Source organism: Poecilia mexicana, unplaced genomic scaffold (genome assembly GCF_051168715.1).
Source record: "Poecilia mexicana isolate PSO_F unplaced genomic scaffold, ASM5116871v1 scaffold_16, whole genome shotgun sequence".
Taxonomy (NCBI): domain Eukaryota; kingdom Metazoa; phylum Chordata; class Actinopteri; order Cyprinodontiformes; family Poeciliidae; genus Poecilia; species Poecilia mexicana.
Genome location: NW_028263385.1, coordinates 1,856,254 through 1,872,554, shown reverse-complemented (window position 1 = coordinate 1,872,554; position 16,301 = coordinate 1,856,254). Strand labels below are relative to the sequence as shown.

Sequence of the window (16,301 nt, the reverse complement as noted above, 5' to 3'; positions counted from 1 at the left end):
GCCAGACAAGTTTTAATCCAGTTTTCAGACTTTTTTGTTTAATATATTTAGTTTTCTCTGCATACTTTTACAGGTTAAGTCTTTTAGTGAAAATCTCAGACTGGATGATAAATGAAGATCAGAGTAGATGTTTAGGGTGAGTGTGATTTCACAAAGCAGCTTTAATTTCAATAAACCACTGAAGAAAATACTTGGATAGATGCAGAACATGCAGTAATGGAGACATGATCTGTTTGCTCAAGTTTCTTTTAAATCTGGCTGACGACTGACATCCTGACTGTAGCTGCTGTTTTCTTTTATAAATCTACTGCTTTGTTTTTTTAACAAATTGAGTCAGTCAGATTTAAAAACATGTTTATTGAATTTCAACAATTTCATCTGAGTGTTCAGATTAAAAGTAGACTTTTTGTCAGCGTTTAGTTTCCCTCTAGTTCTCCGATGAGAAACTTTTCTTTCTTCTTCAAGATGTTGTAAAAGATATCTTTACTTCTTCTGGCGTTCAGGTATTTGGTACACAGCTCTCTAACTTTGTCCTGGTTGGTAGGCAGAGCGTTGATTTTATTATAAGCTTCATTGTCGAGAACCTCTTGGTCCAGCAGCTCATCCAGAATGGGTCCAATGTTTCCCACTCGGTTGATCAGCTCAGTCCTGTGTTTGTCCACAAAATGCTTCCCTGAAGAAACAAGATCAAAATTACTGTTCATTAGCAGAGTGATTTAAAAAGAACATTAAAACTTTACTTTTAGATTTAAACATTTAAATAAAAACTTGAAATATTCCTGTTGCTACAGAAGCAGCAGATTCTTTAATAAGCTGCTAATTACAGACAGACGGTTTACTTCCAGAGTTGCTGTTTTTCTTCTGAATTGATGTTTCAACAGGTTTAAGAAAGAAAAGTGGAAGAACTCACCATCACTGGTCACCGGGGACGGACCTGCAACAATAAAAAAACATTAGTTTCTGAACAAGTCCATCTGAACAGGATAACTCAGCCGATCTGAAGGTAAATAAGATGTTTAATCCACATTTTTACCTGCTTGGATGCATTTTAGCTCCCAGCCTGAACTGAAACTGATATCAGCTTTGAACTGACAGATTTCTGCTCAATCAACCTGACGGCTTTAAAACTGAACATGAAAACTATTGTCAGATATAAAGTAAAAACTTTGTAGTTGTGACTGAAGCACATCTGCACATCACTGAACAAGCTGACTAAGGATGGCTGGGAATAATTTACTCAACTTAAACAGAATAAAGAAGAAGAGCTCACCAACGGTGGGAACAGAAGTGTGTGAACCTGCTTTCTTGGCCTCTTCAGCTGCAAAAATAGGAAAAAATATTTTTCAATTAAAAGTTTCCATGTGAGGACAGAGCAGAAACTGAAATACATCAGAGAAAATCCTGAACACCTCAACATCCAGCAGTGGCTGCAGGCAGGGATGCAGCAAGATCCTAAACATGGCTGCTTGAACTTTTCAGGGTTTATTTTTTCCCAGAAAAACTTTTTCTGGGAAAACCAGAATAGTTTTTGTCTGTTTCTGTTGGCTGCAGCGGTCTGCATTAGTTGGTGTTGACCTTCAAGTCTCTCCATGTTTTCATCTGTTCGTCACCTCAGAGCCGGTTGCTCCAGTCAGAGATCGATCTGAGTGAAACAGCCGCGCCTCGCAGTTCTTTAGAAGAGCTGCGTATCTTTTACTGGCTCTCATTCAGATTTTGTTCAATTCTTGGTTTTTATTTGAAATTTAAGATTTTTGTTGTTTGTCTTTTAGCACTTCACACTTTTGTTCTCCCACTATGTAACATTTTGCAGATTCTTGCATTTTTCTCTCAAAATTAAACTATAATTAAAAAAATAAATATATTTGTAAAAAATGTTTAATTATAGACATTATTGACTTATTTTGCTTTTAGCTCATGGTTGGTTTGTTTCACCTCCAGGCTTTAATATGTATCTGCTGTATGAGAGGAAACAATAAATGATCTTGTGTGTCAGTAATACATGATGTTTTTCAGCAGCACTGAAGCCTGTTTAACCCGACAGCTGCACAGTTTGGACCAGCAGTGATCCAGAACTAAACCCAGCCTAAAACTTACATGGCAGTCAGAACTAAACTGCTCAGTTTGCCAAGTTTTCTGCCAAAAAAGACAAAACTGAAGAGAGATTAAGCTCAGACCGCCTGATTTTTCTGGTTTTCTTTTTTGTGTTGTTTTTCCACATCAGCTTACAGAGTTAACAGAGGGAAGCTGTCAGATGTCTGGTTCAGCCTGGAGGATTTTACAGTACAAGTCAGCTCTTTGAAATCAGTTAAATCAAATAAAAACAATCAAACATGCTAGATTCTGAAGATAAAACAATCTAAATGTTTGAATTCTCCTGATGGTGGATCTTAGCATAGGAGTAAATGGATCCTGACTCTGTGGAGATATTTACCCAGGTCGTTTGCGTCCTTCACACAGCAGATCTCTCTCAGCAGCTCCTCGGCCACTTTCAGGGCGTCTTTGTCATAAACATTGACCATCACCTCTGCAACGTCCAGGAAGTCTTTATTCTCCACCTGGTTCCTCTTGACATTTCTATCCCTGTCTACAAGTGCTGAGCAGAACTTCTTGTAGTTCTTCTGTTCCAGGTTCTCCAGGACATCACTTAAAATAACTTTGGGCTTTTTTAGAGCCATTTCTCACTGAGATGATGCAGAGGTGCTGTGATTGTTGCAGCAGGCGCTGGGCTGAAATGAGCTGCTGATGCTTTCTCACGTCGTCTTAAAGTGGGGTGTTTAAGTGTAGTGGGAAAATGTTGTTTCAACAATCACTTTCCATCTAATTTGAATAATATTTATTAAAATGAAAAATTCCTCACAGAGCTTCAGATATTTCATGTTTATATGCAGATCTTATGCATTATAAAATATGATGTCTCAGAAAGTGCAGCTGAACTCCTTGTTTAACATGAGCTTCAGTTTCCCAGCAGGTTGAGGTCCCTGAAGGCACCACGGAGGCTCCTCCTCAGTTCAGCTCTAAACACCCAGCTGGACCTCCTGTCTGCAGGCTGATCTGTTCAACCTGAACTTCCACTTCGCTCTACCTGCAGAGCAGCAGGGCGGTTCTGCAGCATCACACTTCCTCTTGGCTCGCTGATGTTCGTTCTGTAGAAAAACAAATTGGAACAATGAAACACGTCTGAATGTAACCAAGCAGAAAAACTCTGAAGGTGTTTAGAAACTTTCTTCTGATGAAAAACATTTTAAAATGTTTTGTTGCTGTGGAGAGAAAAAATGATGATGGGACATTTGACAGCACAAAATATATTCATCATGCAGTTTCATATGAACTACTTTTTCTGCTGGTGGGATTTAATCTAAAGCCCCTCGTTACAAGGTTTGTGTTCACACATCAAGTATTAGGAGAAACAGGAGGGAGCCTTGTGTTTCTGTGCATTTCCAGTCATTTTTATTGCATTAATAAACAATAACTGACTAACAAAGTTCCCAGCATCACAAACCATCATAAGTGAAGTATAAAGACCTGTAGCACTTTTCAGGACCCGTCATGATGAATGTGGCTTAGTGGAGCTAAATGCAGCAGGTGGGAATACCGAATGCAGTCTTTAGTGATTTTAATGAAGAAATGAAAAAACTTACAGAAAAAAACAAACAGCAGCACAAACCATCAATCCAGGGGAAACAAAGTGATGGGAGCAGATGAGAGGCGAGGAGAGACGAAGGATGAGCAAAAGACCTGAGCTGATGAGCCGACAGGTTACAGGTGTGAGGGGAGAGAGAGGAGGCACAGGGGGCGAGGGAGACTTCACTGGGACTAGACGGTGTTTCCCAGCCCTGGTCCTCAAGGCTCACTGCCCTGCATGTTTTAGGCATTTCCTTGCTTCAGTCCAGCTGATTTCAGTTGATGACTGATTAACAGGCGTTTGTTGAACTGCAATCAGCTGAATCAGGCACATTAAAGCAGGGAAACCTCTAAAACATGTAGGACAGTGAGCCTTGAGGGTTGGGAAACTCTGGACTAGGAAATAAATCTAACACTACAGAAACCTGAACAAAATAAAGCAAATGAAGATAACTATAAGTGAGACTAAGAAGAACTGAACTAAAGTAAAACAGAATCAAGACTGATCAAAGAGAAACTAAGGAAGACAGAATAATCAAACTAGAATAATAAATCCAGCTGCAACCCCGGACCAGGATCCTACCAGATGTTTTACATGCAACCAGTCATTCACATGTTTCTCCCGCCGCCGCCGCTTCTCCAATAATCAACAGTTACAATCCATCAGTCCAATTTAATAAAGCCACATAAATGGTAACAATGTTCAGAAACAGTTTGCAGTTACAGCGCTGGGCCACTGCTGTTGCCCCAAGGCTGCTCAAAGTGCTTCACATCATAAAAATAACAATGAAGACATCGGAGTCACCAGGAGCCAGTAACAAATGTTACATTTTGACAAGTTACATCATCAAAATCATAAATACAGCATTTCATCTTCAAAGGCAAATCTAAACAGCTGGGTTTTTAGTCCGGATTTAAAAGAGCTCAGTGTTTCGGCTGTTTTGCAGTTTTCTGGAAGTTTGTTCCAGATTTGTGGTGCATAGAAGCTGAAAGCTGCTTCTCCGTGTTTGGTTCTGGTTCAGACCCAGAGGACGTCAGCAAGGAGTCATGTGGATCCGGTGAAGGGAGCATCAGACCCAGAACCGAGCTGAAAGGTCTGGGGCAAACGAACATCCTGCCTTCTTGGGAACGATCTACTGGAAGAGATCATCCTGTTCTCCGTGAAAACACATCCCTTACATCACCCTGCTACAGCTGTGGAGGAAACCAGAGCCTGGGACCAGAGACTGGGACCAGAGACTGGGACTAGAGACTGGGACCAGAGACTGGGACCAGAGACTGGGACCAGAGACTGGGACTAGAGACTGGGACCAGAGACTGGGACCAGAGACTGGGACTAGAGACTGGGACTAGAGACTGGGACTAGAGACTGGAACCAGAGACTGGAACCAGAGACTCGGACCAGAGACTGGAACCAGAGACTGGGACCACAAACTGGGACTAGAGACTGGGACCAGAGACTGGGACCAGACACTGGGACTAGAGACTGGAACCAGAGACTGGAACCAGAGACTGGAACCAGAGACTCGGACCAGAGACTGGAACCAGAGACTGGGACCACAAACTGGGACTAGAGACTGGGACCAGAGACTGGGACCAGAGACTGGGACTAGAGACTGGGACCAGAGACTCGGACCAGAGACTCGGACCAGAGACTGGGACCAGAGACTCGGACTGGAGATTGGGACTAGAGACTGGGACCAGAGACTGGGACCAGAGACTGGGACTAGACACTGGGACCAGAGACTGGGACCAGAGACTGGGACTAGAGACTGGGACCAGAGACTCGGACCAGAGACTGGGACTAGAGACTGGAACCACAAACTGGGACTAGAGACTGGAACCAGAGACTGGGACCAGAGACTGGGACCAGAGACTGGAACTAGAGACTGGGACCAGAGACTGGAACCACAAACTGGGACTAGAGACTGGAACCAGAGACTGGGACTGGAGACTGGGACCAGAGACTGGGACCAGAGACTGGGACCAGAGACTGGAGCCAGAGACTGGAACCAGAGACTGGAACCAGAGACCGGGACCAGAGACTGGGACTAGAGACTGGGACCATAGACTGGAACCAGAGACTGGAACCGGAGACTGGGACTGGAGACTGGGACCAGAGACTGGGACCAGAGACTGGAGCCAGAGACTGGAACCAGAGACCGGAACCAGAGACCGGGACCAGAGACCGGGACCAGAGACTGGGACCAGAGACTGGGACCAGAGACTGGGACCAGAGACTGGAGCCAGAGACTGGAACCAGAGACCGGGACCAGAGACTGGGACTAGAGACTGGAGCCAGAGACTGGAGCCAGAGACTGGAACCAGAGACTGGAACCAGAGACTGGAACCAGAGACTGGGACCATGTTGACTGTTCACCTTTTTATGTAGGAAAGTACTCCAGAAGAAAAAGTGAGGGATTCTGTCTGACAGCTCAAACTAGGATAAAAATGGAACATTTGAAGAAACAATCCAGTAAAGGGTTAAAATTCTTGCACAGCAACATGAGAAACTGAGAAAAGTCTTGCAGTAAACGCCCATGTCAATCTAAGACCTGTTCATCATGACCTTTTACTGGAAAAACTGGGTGGTGATTGCGACATGATTGCTATAGTACGGTAAATTTAGGGAAACATTACAGGAGCATGCTGGGACAGAGGGGTGAAATATGGACGTTTCTCAGCCAAAACGGGAACCTTGACAGGCATCGGATGATGCTACCTCTGTACTGTACGGTAGGGCCTGGTGATGGACTTGGTAACCTCCTAAAACGTTGCCTTGCCTTCATGCCACAGAGTTCAATCTTTGTCTCATCTGACCAGAAAGATGTGATCCTCCTGGTCTGAGAGTCCTTCAGGAGCCTTTTGGTGACCCCAGATGGGCGGCCATGTCCCAGTGCTGAGGGATCTACTGCCTCTAACAGCGGCTTATTTTGTGCTTTCTAACCAGTTGAACTGGTAACTATATTGTTTTTGTTTGGAGGAAAGTTTAAACCTGATTTATTTGAGATTTTATTCTCCTTCTCTTTGAGGTCACCTGGTCATGTGTTGCCATGGAAACACGTCCATTAGGGACCTGCTGTTTTCAATCAGCCTCACTGGGAAAGGCCACAGTGTTTGAGAGGGAGGGGAGAAGTTTTGGATGTTGTTTGGGCCCAGATTGTGTTTTAGTTTTGAAGTTGTTAAAGTTAATTATAATTATGTAAATGTTTTTCTAGAAATATAATTGAGCACACATGTATATTTTCTACCTGGAAGTGTAAGTGCTGTCTCCATTAATTAGCCCCGATGATTTAAAAGCTGTTGGCTGAGATCAGGGGAGACTCTCCCTCCTGCTGATGGTTGAAATCATGTCTTGCTGTGAAACTGTAACAAAGTTATTGTGAATATATATAAAAAATATTCAGAGTTCTGCATTTTTTGGATCCTGTCTGGTTCTTACATTGTTTTGCTGCCTGGGCCATTTTTTAGGCCTGAAAGGAGTTTGACACAGATCTCAACCAACAAAAACAATTAATAAATCAGACATTTTATTTTAAATTCTTTTATTGTGAAAGCCTTATTTGCGTCACCTGCTGTGTTATGCCTGGTATGAGCTCGACGAGGAAGAATTTAAAGTTTACTCATTATTCTAATTCCAGGACCTCAGAAGAGTCCTGTATTGTTGTTTTTGTCACTTTATTGGGTACGGGTAATGTGCACACCTGCTGCCTTCCTTTCATGTTGTTTCTTCGAATCAGAAACAAGAATCCAGCAGTGAGCAAAGACAGGAGTGGCAGGTGAAACAGGTGAGCAGCATGAGTGATACAGGAACTCAGGTAGATGCAACGGGCCTGATTACTGACTTCATCTAGAATGAAACAAACTAAAGCACTAACAGAAATAACAGAAACTATTCAGGACCCCAGAATAACTCATACAAACAAACTTACAAAGAAAAACTAATAATGCAAAACTTTGAACCATGAACAACCCGAAACAAAAACCACAAACCGAAAAACCCAAACATCCAGAAATCATGATAATCCAACAACCACTGATTTAAAACTATGTGCCATTTAAATTTGTCATAATGTCTCTTATGTACATAGATGTAGATTAAAGTTATTTTGTGTCATTACTTTTGCCTTGGTCTTAATGTCAATAAAACATTCACTGAAGCCACTGAACAGGATGATGGTGTGATGTAGATTTCTTGTTAAAGTGAATTCAGATTTTTACAGACGACTCCATGACAAACACTGACAAGACAGAAACTCACAACATGTGAAAACTTTTAGAAATATATATTTCCAGCTAGATCAGCCAGACAGAAGCTGGTTAATGAGAGTTTTTCAGTGCTGAAGGTGGAATTAATGCAAAGTAACAGAATTAGTTAGCAGATCAGCAGTTTGGGGAAAACTTTAAAGTAGCATTCAGCTGACCATATCTTCCTCACTTTTTGTCAATGTTTGATATCATTATGAAGTTTAGAATCCACACTTTCAGAATCTCGTAACTCAAAAGGAAACTTGTCACATTTACTTACTGCTCCGTTATACATAATCGGACAGAGAAAAAAGTACTAAACGTTCTGCTTCCTATCATATTAAAACATGTCATATTAGTGGCTGCTGTCCAGGAGTCCAGGATAGAGATAAAACTTCTTGTTCAGCGTCATTCTGTCAATAACGGGCATCTGTTTCTGTTGGTCGTCACCACATTTTGAAACAAGGTCCTGGACCTGTGGGGTTGAAACAGAGTCAACAATCAGCTAAAGGTTCCTGAATAAATCAGACTAACTGTAGGAATGTGCAATAAATATGGAATATGGTAGAAACAATATTAATTTGGCCTGTGATAGAGATCTGTAGTCAACAACCGCTGATATCAAAGCAGAGCAAGTGGGAAGCAGCACGGCTGAGACACAATAATCTGGACCTGGTTCGGGTTTAACCTCCATGGTTTTCATGATGCTCAGGAGGAGCACGGCGCAATGTCACGGGTTGGACAGCGAGAGAAAAAAACTCTTGCTAAAAGCGCACACTGGTCAGTGCGACCACATTGGACTGCGCACAAAGCAAAAAACTCATGGGGTTTAAACCACACAATCTCTTCAGACCGTGGGACAGTTGACCAATCAGACCAGGAGCAAAAAAAAATTTACTTGCAAAGTGTGTAGGGTGGCAGTTCCTCCAAAGAGAGGAAATACGAGCATTTTGTTTTACCTCCTTAAAACAAAGCATATGCTTGACTACCAGCAATGCAGTGACTGAGAAGAAAAAGCAGGATTTGACTCAGGCATCCATTATATTTAAGTTATTTTGTTTCTATATAGATATATTTTTTGTTTATTTAACTTTGATTCAGGGCCAGTCCAAGCCAAAGTAAACTAAGCAGCTGCTTAGGGCCCCAAGGCCACTGAGGGTCATTGTGACCTTGGCCTCAGTGGAGCTGATTTTTTTTTTCTGTCATTATAATATCAAAAACACACAATTTCACTATGAAGTGATTTGTTTTTACAATAATATATATTTGATAATATATGTAGAAATTATTTTATGGATAAAAAGAAAAAATAAATTGCTCTAGGGGCCCTCTGGTGGCCACGGCAGGTACCGCACGCTTCGCCGGTAACATGAGCTGCCGTGCAATGAGCAGAGCATCCAAACGTCCAAAGCTCCGGTCAGAAGCTAAGTTAGCAAAACAATGTCTCAGAAAGGACTTATCCTTCAGGGAGGGAGAAAAGAAAGAGGAAGAACAGAAAAAAGCCAAGATAAAGGTTTGTTTTAATGAGCCTTGGTGATGTAATGTAAAAGATTTGTAAAGCTACTAAAATTAGCTTGATAGCGACCTGGAATGACCCAGTTCAACAGCCAAACATTTATGCTAGGGTCTTTGTGTGAAACTGAGTTAAAACTTTAAATGAGTTGATTCTCATGGTGGCTCTGTATATTTCTGAGGTACTTTTGGCTTCAAAACGCCGAGTTTGATAACGTTTGATAGCAATAATTAAAACTTCTCAATGTTTGACATTGTCTAGTGCAACAAGTTTAGAAAATGTGCTTTTATTTATTTTTATAATGTTTGAAATTTCACCAAATCCTGATCAGCACTGAAGAATCCTATTTTTTTTTTGTTATATTTTAAGAATTGTATTATTTTATTTATTTAGGTAAACACTACTACCTGTACTGTCACTTTAAGAGAGCACCTTATGACATCAGTACTGTACTAGGCTGCCTGAGAAGAGGTAGGAAATGTAATTTGCTCTTGGTTAAGTTTATGTTTTTTTAAATTTATAAAATAATTGAAAGTACATGCACCTGTGAATGTTTATGTTTTAATACATATATTTCTTTTGACAAGTTCAGAACATTGTTTTGTAAATGTTAGAGCAGATATTATTATTTAGTCACAGAGTTTCTCCGTGTGCTTATCTCCTGGGGGAACCCCGACTCCTGTGTATGGAAGAGCTGCATGCTAAAGGGCTTTTTGTATTTCCGTTTGTGCTCTGCCAGCAACCTGCATTAAAGATCAACCAGCTACTCCAGTGGTCTGACTCCCTTCTTCATCTGAACACAACGCAGAACACATCAAGGTTAACCGACTGTATAAGACTAGATTATTGGTAAAGAAACACTTCTAGCATACACCGGTTACACTAGCTAAATGTTTCTACGTCAGGCTAACTGGCTGCTACATCGATTAGCTGCTCTATGCTGTAGTTGAATCATTTCGTGGCTAAAACAAACATTATTTTTCTAAGTTATGAGAAACTTCTGTTAAAATCATTTGAAGGCTCAGGATCAGTCCAGTACCGGTACCGGCCCACATTCTCAGGAGAGAAAGACTCACCTGGTATAAATTACATTTTTAGCTATTGGAGTAACGCTTAAGAGAAATTGATTTAATTAAAGAATGTCATGAATGTGTGTAGGGCTGCACTGATTGCAGTTTTCTGGCCGATCCCTGGTTACTGATCTTTAAAAAGCCTGACCGGCCGATTTTGATTTTGGCTGATATTAATTTTTTTTTGTCTGAAATGTCGCTAAATATAGCAAGAAAGTCACTGAGTTTCCACAGTGGGTGAATATTGTTAACTGTAAACATGCAGACCTGACCTGGTGGGTCTGTCAGTCAAACCTCTCACTGCAGAGCAGAAGAGGACAGAGGCTGAGTTATAAAGATCAGCTTCACATGTAAGTATCAGCAGATCACGATCCCCCAAAATTAAGGAAATCGGTGCCCAGAAATCGACTGGTTGATAAATCAGTTGGCCAATAAATGTATCCTATTATACATGTATATAATGTAAACAGCCAGAAATGCAATCAGTTTATAGCAGGTGTGTGAATGACCTGATGATTGGACTGCTGATTGCAGCCGGTCCACATTGTTAGCAGAACTACAGGGCCCCAAAACCACATTTCACTTAGGGCCCCATGGAGGCTTGGGCCGGCCCTGCTTTGATTTAACCAGGTAGTATTAATATATGCTGCATAAAACAAAACAGTTACAAACGTTACAAAACCAACCTACATCAGGGTTTAACACACAAATATATACATTCCACTCAATTACTATGTGATTTTTGTAAGTTTTCTCCAAAAACATAAAGTCATATACATTGTTACTGCCACCCATCACAATAGACATCGTGATGTGAATTTTATGCCATATCAGACGTACATCCATAACTCTTCAACTCAGCTCCTGGTTTGAAAGACGCATTTAGTTCAGAGCCCAAGAGATGATCTTCAGAAAGGACTTTTCTTTATTGACTGAGTTTAGTTGCCTCTGTGCAAAGTTTATAATATCTGTGCATATGAATTATAACCTGTCAAATTGAAATAAAATAAAGAAATGAACAAAAACAGTCAAATACAGAAAATATTCTGTTAATGTGACCCCTGGATGCCCATTAGGGGAACGCCATCTTTATGGTGTAGCTGAGATAACCTGGATGCCCAGAAGGAGTTGAATCTGTTGTTTCTTTAAGGACACATTCTGGAACGGTAAACTATTTCTCTGCTGTTTCTATACATCGTTATCACTTATTTGACGTTGGCATTGCTATAATTGAATCCTAATCTTTATATAATCTGCAGTAAATTAATGGGAAAAAATTGTTTTCATGCTTCAAAACAGTCAAAATTAATTGAAAGTTGATTTCAGAAATCATATATTTTTCGTACCTTGGTGAAAAGATCAATAATGTGTTTCTGATATGATTCTGGAGTGAAAACCTTCACGATGTTCTGGATGAGGATGGACCCATTTTGTGTCTCTCTGTACGCCTTATTGTCTGCAGGAAGACGAACAGACATGAGAAAGTCATGAAGCTACAACAACGAGAGCAGGTTTATCTAAAGTTTGACTGTAAGCCCACCAGGGGTGCTGGCGAGAAGAGCAATGAAGTCTTTTTCTACGTGTGCAGATTTATCCAGCTCTGGTACATGGTCCTCAGGCGGTGGAGCAGGGCGCCCGGTGCTTTCACCGTCATGGACCCAAGTTGTGGCTCCACTTCTTACTGGAAGTTAAAAATGACACTCAGGTAAGGAAAGAGCCTTACATGATCGCTCAGTGAGTTTTAGTTTATCTGTAGTAGCAGATCTACGTCACCTCCTCTGCAGGCCTGTAGGATGACGACCTTTGGTTTGTTTATTAGTGCCTGACAGCCGTTGGAGTTCAGGCATCTGTAAATTTTGTCAACTGCAAATTCATCTGGGTTGTCCTCTCTCCAGTCAGCCCCCCAAATTTTCCCCAGTTTGCCGTGAGACATAATAACCACAAACACGCTGTCAGTCTGCTTCAGTTTGGGATGTTTAGCAAAGCCTTTTAAAGCGTCATCAATCCCCTGAAGGAAGACAGGAAACCATGTTACCAGTTATTACATTTATTCATCAACCAGACAAGAACCAGTTTGAATTATTCTCCCAGTTAGAAAAAAGCACCTTTCCAGTGAGGTTTTGCCATTTTACCACCTCATATCCCAGACGTTGGAGAAGTTTCTCCATGTTCTCCTCGTCTTTCTCTGCTCCATGTCTGTCCAGTTTCTCATCAGAAAACTTGATGTTAGTGATCAGCAGAGCGACGCGGTTCCTGTAGTTGTCTTCAGTCACACAGTAAACCTGACAGACACATGGAGAGAAAAGAAACTAAATGTTGGTCAAAAAGAAACAGCTGAACTGGAACCTGGTGTTATAAATCAAGGTAAAATTAACATTACAGTGAGAAAAAAATGAACAAAAATCAAATAAAGATTTCATTATTTACATAAATATATATAGATTGGTAATACATCCAAAATACCAAATTATTTTGCCTTCAGTGTTTTTATATGTACATTTTTCTTTACCATTATCAGCATATTTCACTCAGGATGATACATTACTGACCTCTGGATCATCCTTTTTGGACATCCAAAAGTCTTTCACTGTCATTTCTGGAGGAGTAAAGAAAGAAAAGTTCAGGTTACGTTTATTAGAGCACATTTATGAATGCATTATGTAACGTGTTGCCAACACTCATTGGCTCCCTGGTAAAACATTGGTTGAAATGTTTGTGCGCCTCTTTAAGGAAAGGGGAAAAATATGGATTTCGTTTGATGAGAAGAAAACAAAAAAAAGGACTGAAAAATATTCTCCTTCTTCTCTCTGTTGATTGTTTGCTGTAGAAATTAAATAAATTTCTTAAAGTGTTTTTTCTCAACTGTCATTGTTCATTTCTGTTTCGTTTTTTTGCTGTGCAGGTTGTAGGAGAACATGCTTGTTTTCAACAACAATTCCTTGTTAAATCAGTCGACTATCTGTGTTTTAAAGCCTCTGCACTGCATGTAAACATCTGCAGTTGAACATTTCACTAAGTTAAACCGGTCTGTCTTGCATTTTTAAGATGGCTCGATCTGACGGGGTTTCCTGCATGGTTCGTCTTGGCAGTTTGAGGGACTAAGGGACTGATCACAGTGTTTCCTTCAGCAGATTAGGACCTGCTCTGTGCAGACGTCCTCCAGACAACTGATGACCTGCAGGTCCTGGGTGATGTGTGGAAGAAAACATCTTCAATGACTGAATGACTGAAGACTGAGCAGGAAAGGACAGGAAGAATATGACAGTTGACTTTAGTGCTGTAACGATTCATCAAATAATTCAAGTATGTCGATTATTAAAATTCCTTGAGGCAACTTATGCACCTCAAAGCTGGTTTATTATTTAGAGCCATTTGTTCTGGCTGAATTTATGTTGTGCAACGCTCTCACTTCCACCACTGAGTTGGTGACGAATGCTCAGTGCTATTAGCTCAACATTCGTCCTATTTTCCTCAGATTTATTTGGGTTTTCATTGTTTTTCGGGGAATATCCAATATTAATACCTCTGTTAAGGCAGAATATATCAGAATTTATTATAGCTTACCCATTTACTGAAATAATACTTTAACTTTCATAGGAGAGCTCATGGTCATGCATTGTTTTAAAAATGTATGTCACAATAATTGTCGTTTATCTTTGATTAGATTTTTACAATCTCAGAGTTTTTGTTACTCATGTTTAAAAGAAAAAAAGAAAAACTCACCACTGGTGGAATCATCTCCCCAACGTAAACCTGCCTCTTTACGCTCTGCAACTGTAAAACATAAGAAATAAAGAACTTAAAACCAAATTCTATGCATTTTTACCCATTTTTGCGGCTATGACAACACAGAAGAATGCAGTGTGATCATTATAATGGCAGCATAGATATGTGTAACACAGATGTGTTTTTTAACTAAAGATAGGAGGATCTACTGTTTTAAACATGAAGCTTTTAGCTTTTTTTCTGATTGTTTCCAAAACATTTTAGTACCAAAGTTAGCCATAAAAATATATTTATAGTCTTTTCCAATTATTGTACCTAATTATATTCCATTTAAATATAATATTTTAAATTTATGTCTGTATAAAAATCTTCTGTTATAGCTAGGGCAGCTCCAACAGATGAAGCTGTTATTTTAGGAGGCATCCTGAGATCAGCTGCAGTTGGATCAGAACCGATCCAGTACAGCTGTAGTCATTACTTTAAAAGTAAAGGAGGTGGTTTAATTTTTACCCTGTGAAATCAGTTCAATCAAACAAACAGTAGAAATATTTGAATTCCCCTGAAGATCCCTGCAGAAGGAAGGACAAATGGATCCAGATAATGTGGCTGTTTTACCCAAGTCGTTTGCTGCCTGTTGGCAGTCGATGTCTCTGAGCAGCTCCTCGGCCACCTTCAGAGCTTCGTCTGCGTATTTCTCAATCATCACCTCTGCAACTTCCAAGAAGTCTTTATTCTCCACCTGGTTCTTCTTGACACGCTTATCCCGGCCCACAAGTCCTGAGCAGAACTTCTTAAAGTTCCTCTCTGACAGGTTCTCCAAGATATCTTCTAGAACCTTTGTGGGCTTTTTTGGAGCCATTTCTCACTGAGATGATGCAGAGGCGCTGTGGCTGTTGCAGCAGGCGCTGGGCTTAAATGAGCTGCTGATGCTTTTCCACTCCCTAAAGTGATGCGTTCAAATGCTATGGGGAAATGTGGTTTGACCCATCCTTCTCCCTCTAATGTCTTACATATTATTAAAGACGACAGAGTCTCTGGAAGTGCAGCTGAACTGCTTATTTTAAAGCAGCAGCTTCAGTTTCCCAGCAGGTTGAGGTCCCTGAAGGCACCACGGAGGCTCCTCCTCAGTTCAGCTCTAAACACCCAGCTGGACCTCCTATCTGCAGACTGATCTGTTCAACCTGAACTTCCACTTCGCTCCACCTGCAGAGCAGCAGGGCGGTTCTGCAGCATCACACTTACTGCTGGATGTCAAAGGTCATGGAGCATGCTCAGTAATCAGTGTGTAAACCAGTTGGAAGATGGTGTGGTTCAGTGGCGCAACTACACATTATTCAGGTGGATGCGAAAACATAAATCTGCAAACTCTTAGCATTATGCTGCTGCTGCTCACGGCCCGCCTACAATCAGGAACAGACCTTATCATGGAAAAGCTCACTAACTATCAAAGTCCTCCTGTTACAGTGAAACAACTCAAACTTCTTTCTAGACAACATAATCATATCCAGCCATAAGCCCTACAGCTTCGTCTGATCCGTCGACATTAAGTTCTTGTCTGGCTGTGTTGGACCTCTGAGCCCGTTTCTCTTCCTGTCATAGAGCAGCATTATGTCAATAAGTTAAAGAAAAACAATTTTCCACCAAAACTCATCCAGGACAACCAATGTTGTGATGATGATGATGATGAAGTCAGCAGCTCCTCCTCTTAAAACCAGCCAGGTGATTCCTGGAACCAGCAGGTGTGTCAGATTATCAACCAGCCAAACTTTCCAATGAGCTCATAAAAAACACAACAGCAGAAACCAGTAAAATGTAAATAATTCAACAAACTGCAAAAATATTTGGTCAATTCAAAATGTGAAACATGATCACAGTTTATAGTTTTAATGTTTTTTCAGTAAAAATCTCATAATTTTATAACAAACTCATAAAAAAATCTACAATTCATCAACAAATTACCTAAATATTTTCACAGTCGTGGCACAATCTTTTAATTTCCATGTCTCTAGATTAAATGCTTTTTCAATGAAAAATTCACAGCCATTTTATCATTTACCCAAATTAATAATTCACAATAAATGTTTCCGGTCTCCCCTCAGTTTATTCATGTGATGCTTCTGAAC

The 16,301-nt window shown here is 40.7% G+C and overlaps 3 protein-coding genes across 3 annotated transcripts; all 3 read right to left on the bottom strand.

Moving 5' to 3' along the window:
- Positions 1-337: 337 nt before the first annotated feature.
- On the bottom strand, positions 338-3,811 carry LOC106920434 (apoptosis-associated speck-like protein containing a CARD). Its single transcript, XM_088013853.1, has 5 exons — positions 3,639-3,811; positions 2,432-3,143; positions 1,271-1,318; positions 911-934; positions 338-673 (listed from the first exon to the last, which is right to left on the bottom strand). Exons 2-5 carry the CDS (start codon positions 2,673-2,675, stop codon positions 417-419), a joined length of 573 nt encoding a protein of 190 aa, XP_087869979.1. The 5' UTR covers positions 2,676-3,143; positions 3,639-3,811; the 3' UTR covers positions 338-416.
- A 1,159-nt stretch (positions 3,812-4,970) lies between these two features.
- LOC148154910 (uncharacterized) lies at positions 4,971-5,988 on the bottom strand. The gene is made up of 3 exons (XM_088013947.1): positions 5,798-5,988; positions 5,583-5,744; positions 4,971-5,523 (listed from the first exon to the last, which is right to left on the bottom strand). Exons 1-3 carry the CDS (start codon positions 5,986-5,988, stop codon positions 4,971-4,973), a joined length of 906 nt encoding a protein of 301 aa, XP_087870073.1.
- Positions 5,989-7,134: 1,146 nt separating this feature from the next.
- Positions 7,135-15,114, bottom strand: LOC106920431 (caspase a-like). The gene is made up of 8 exons (XM_014991437.2): positions 14,794-15,114; positions 14,176-14,226; positions 13,002-13,048; positions 12,558-12,734; positions 12,226-12,460; positions 11,993-12,133; positions 11,799-11,908; positions 7,135-8,344 (listed from the first exon to the last, which is right to left on the bottom strand). The coding sequence occupies exons 1-8, from the start codon at positions 15,035-15,037 to the stop codon at positions 8,225-8,227; spliced, it is 1,125 nt and encodes a 374-aa protein (XP_014846923.2). The 5' UTR covers positions 15,038-15,114; the 3' UTR covers positions 7,135-8,224.
- Between the last annotated feature and the right edge of the window lie 1,187 nt (positions 15,115-16,301).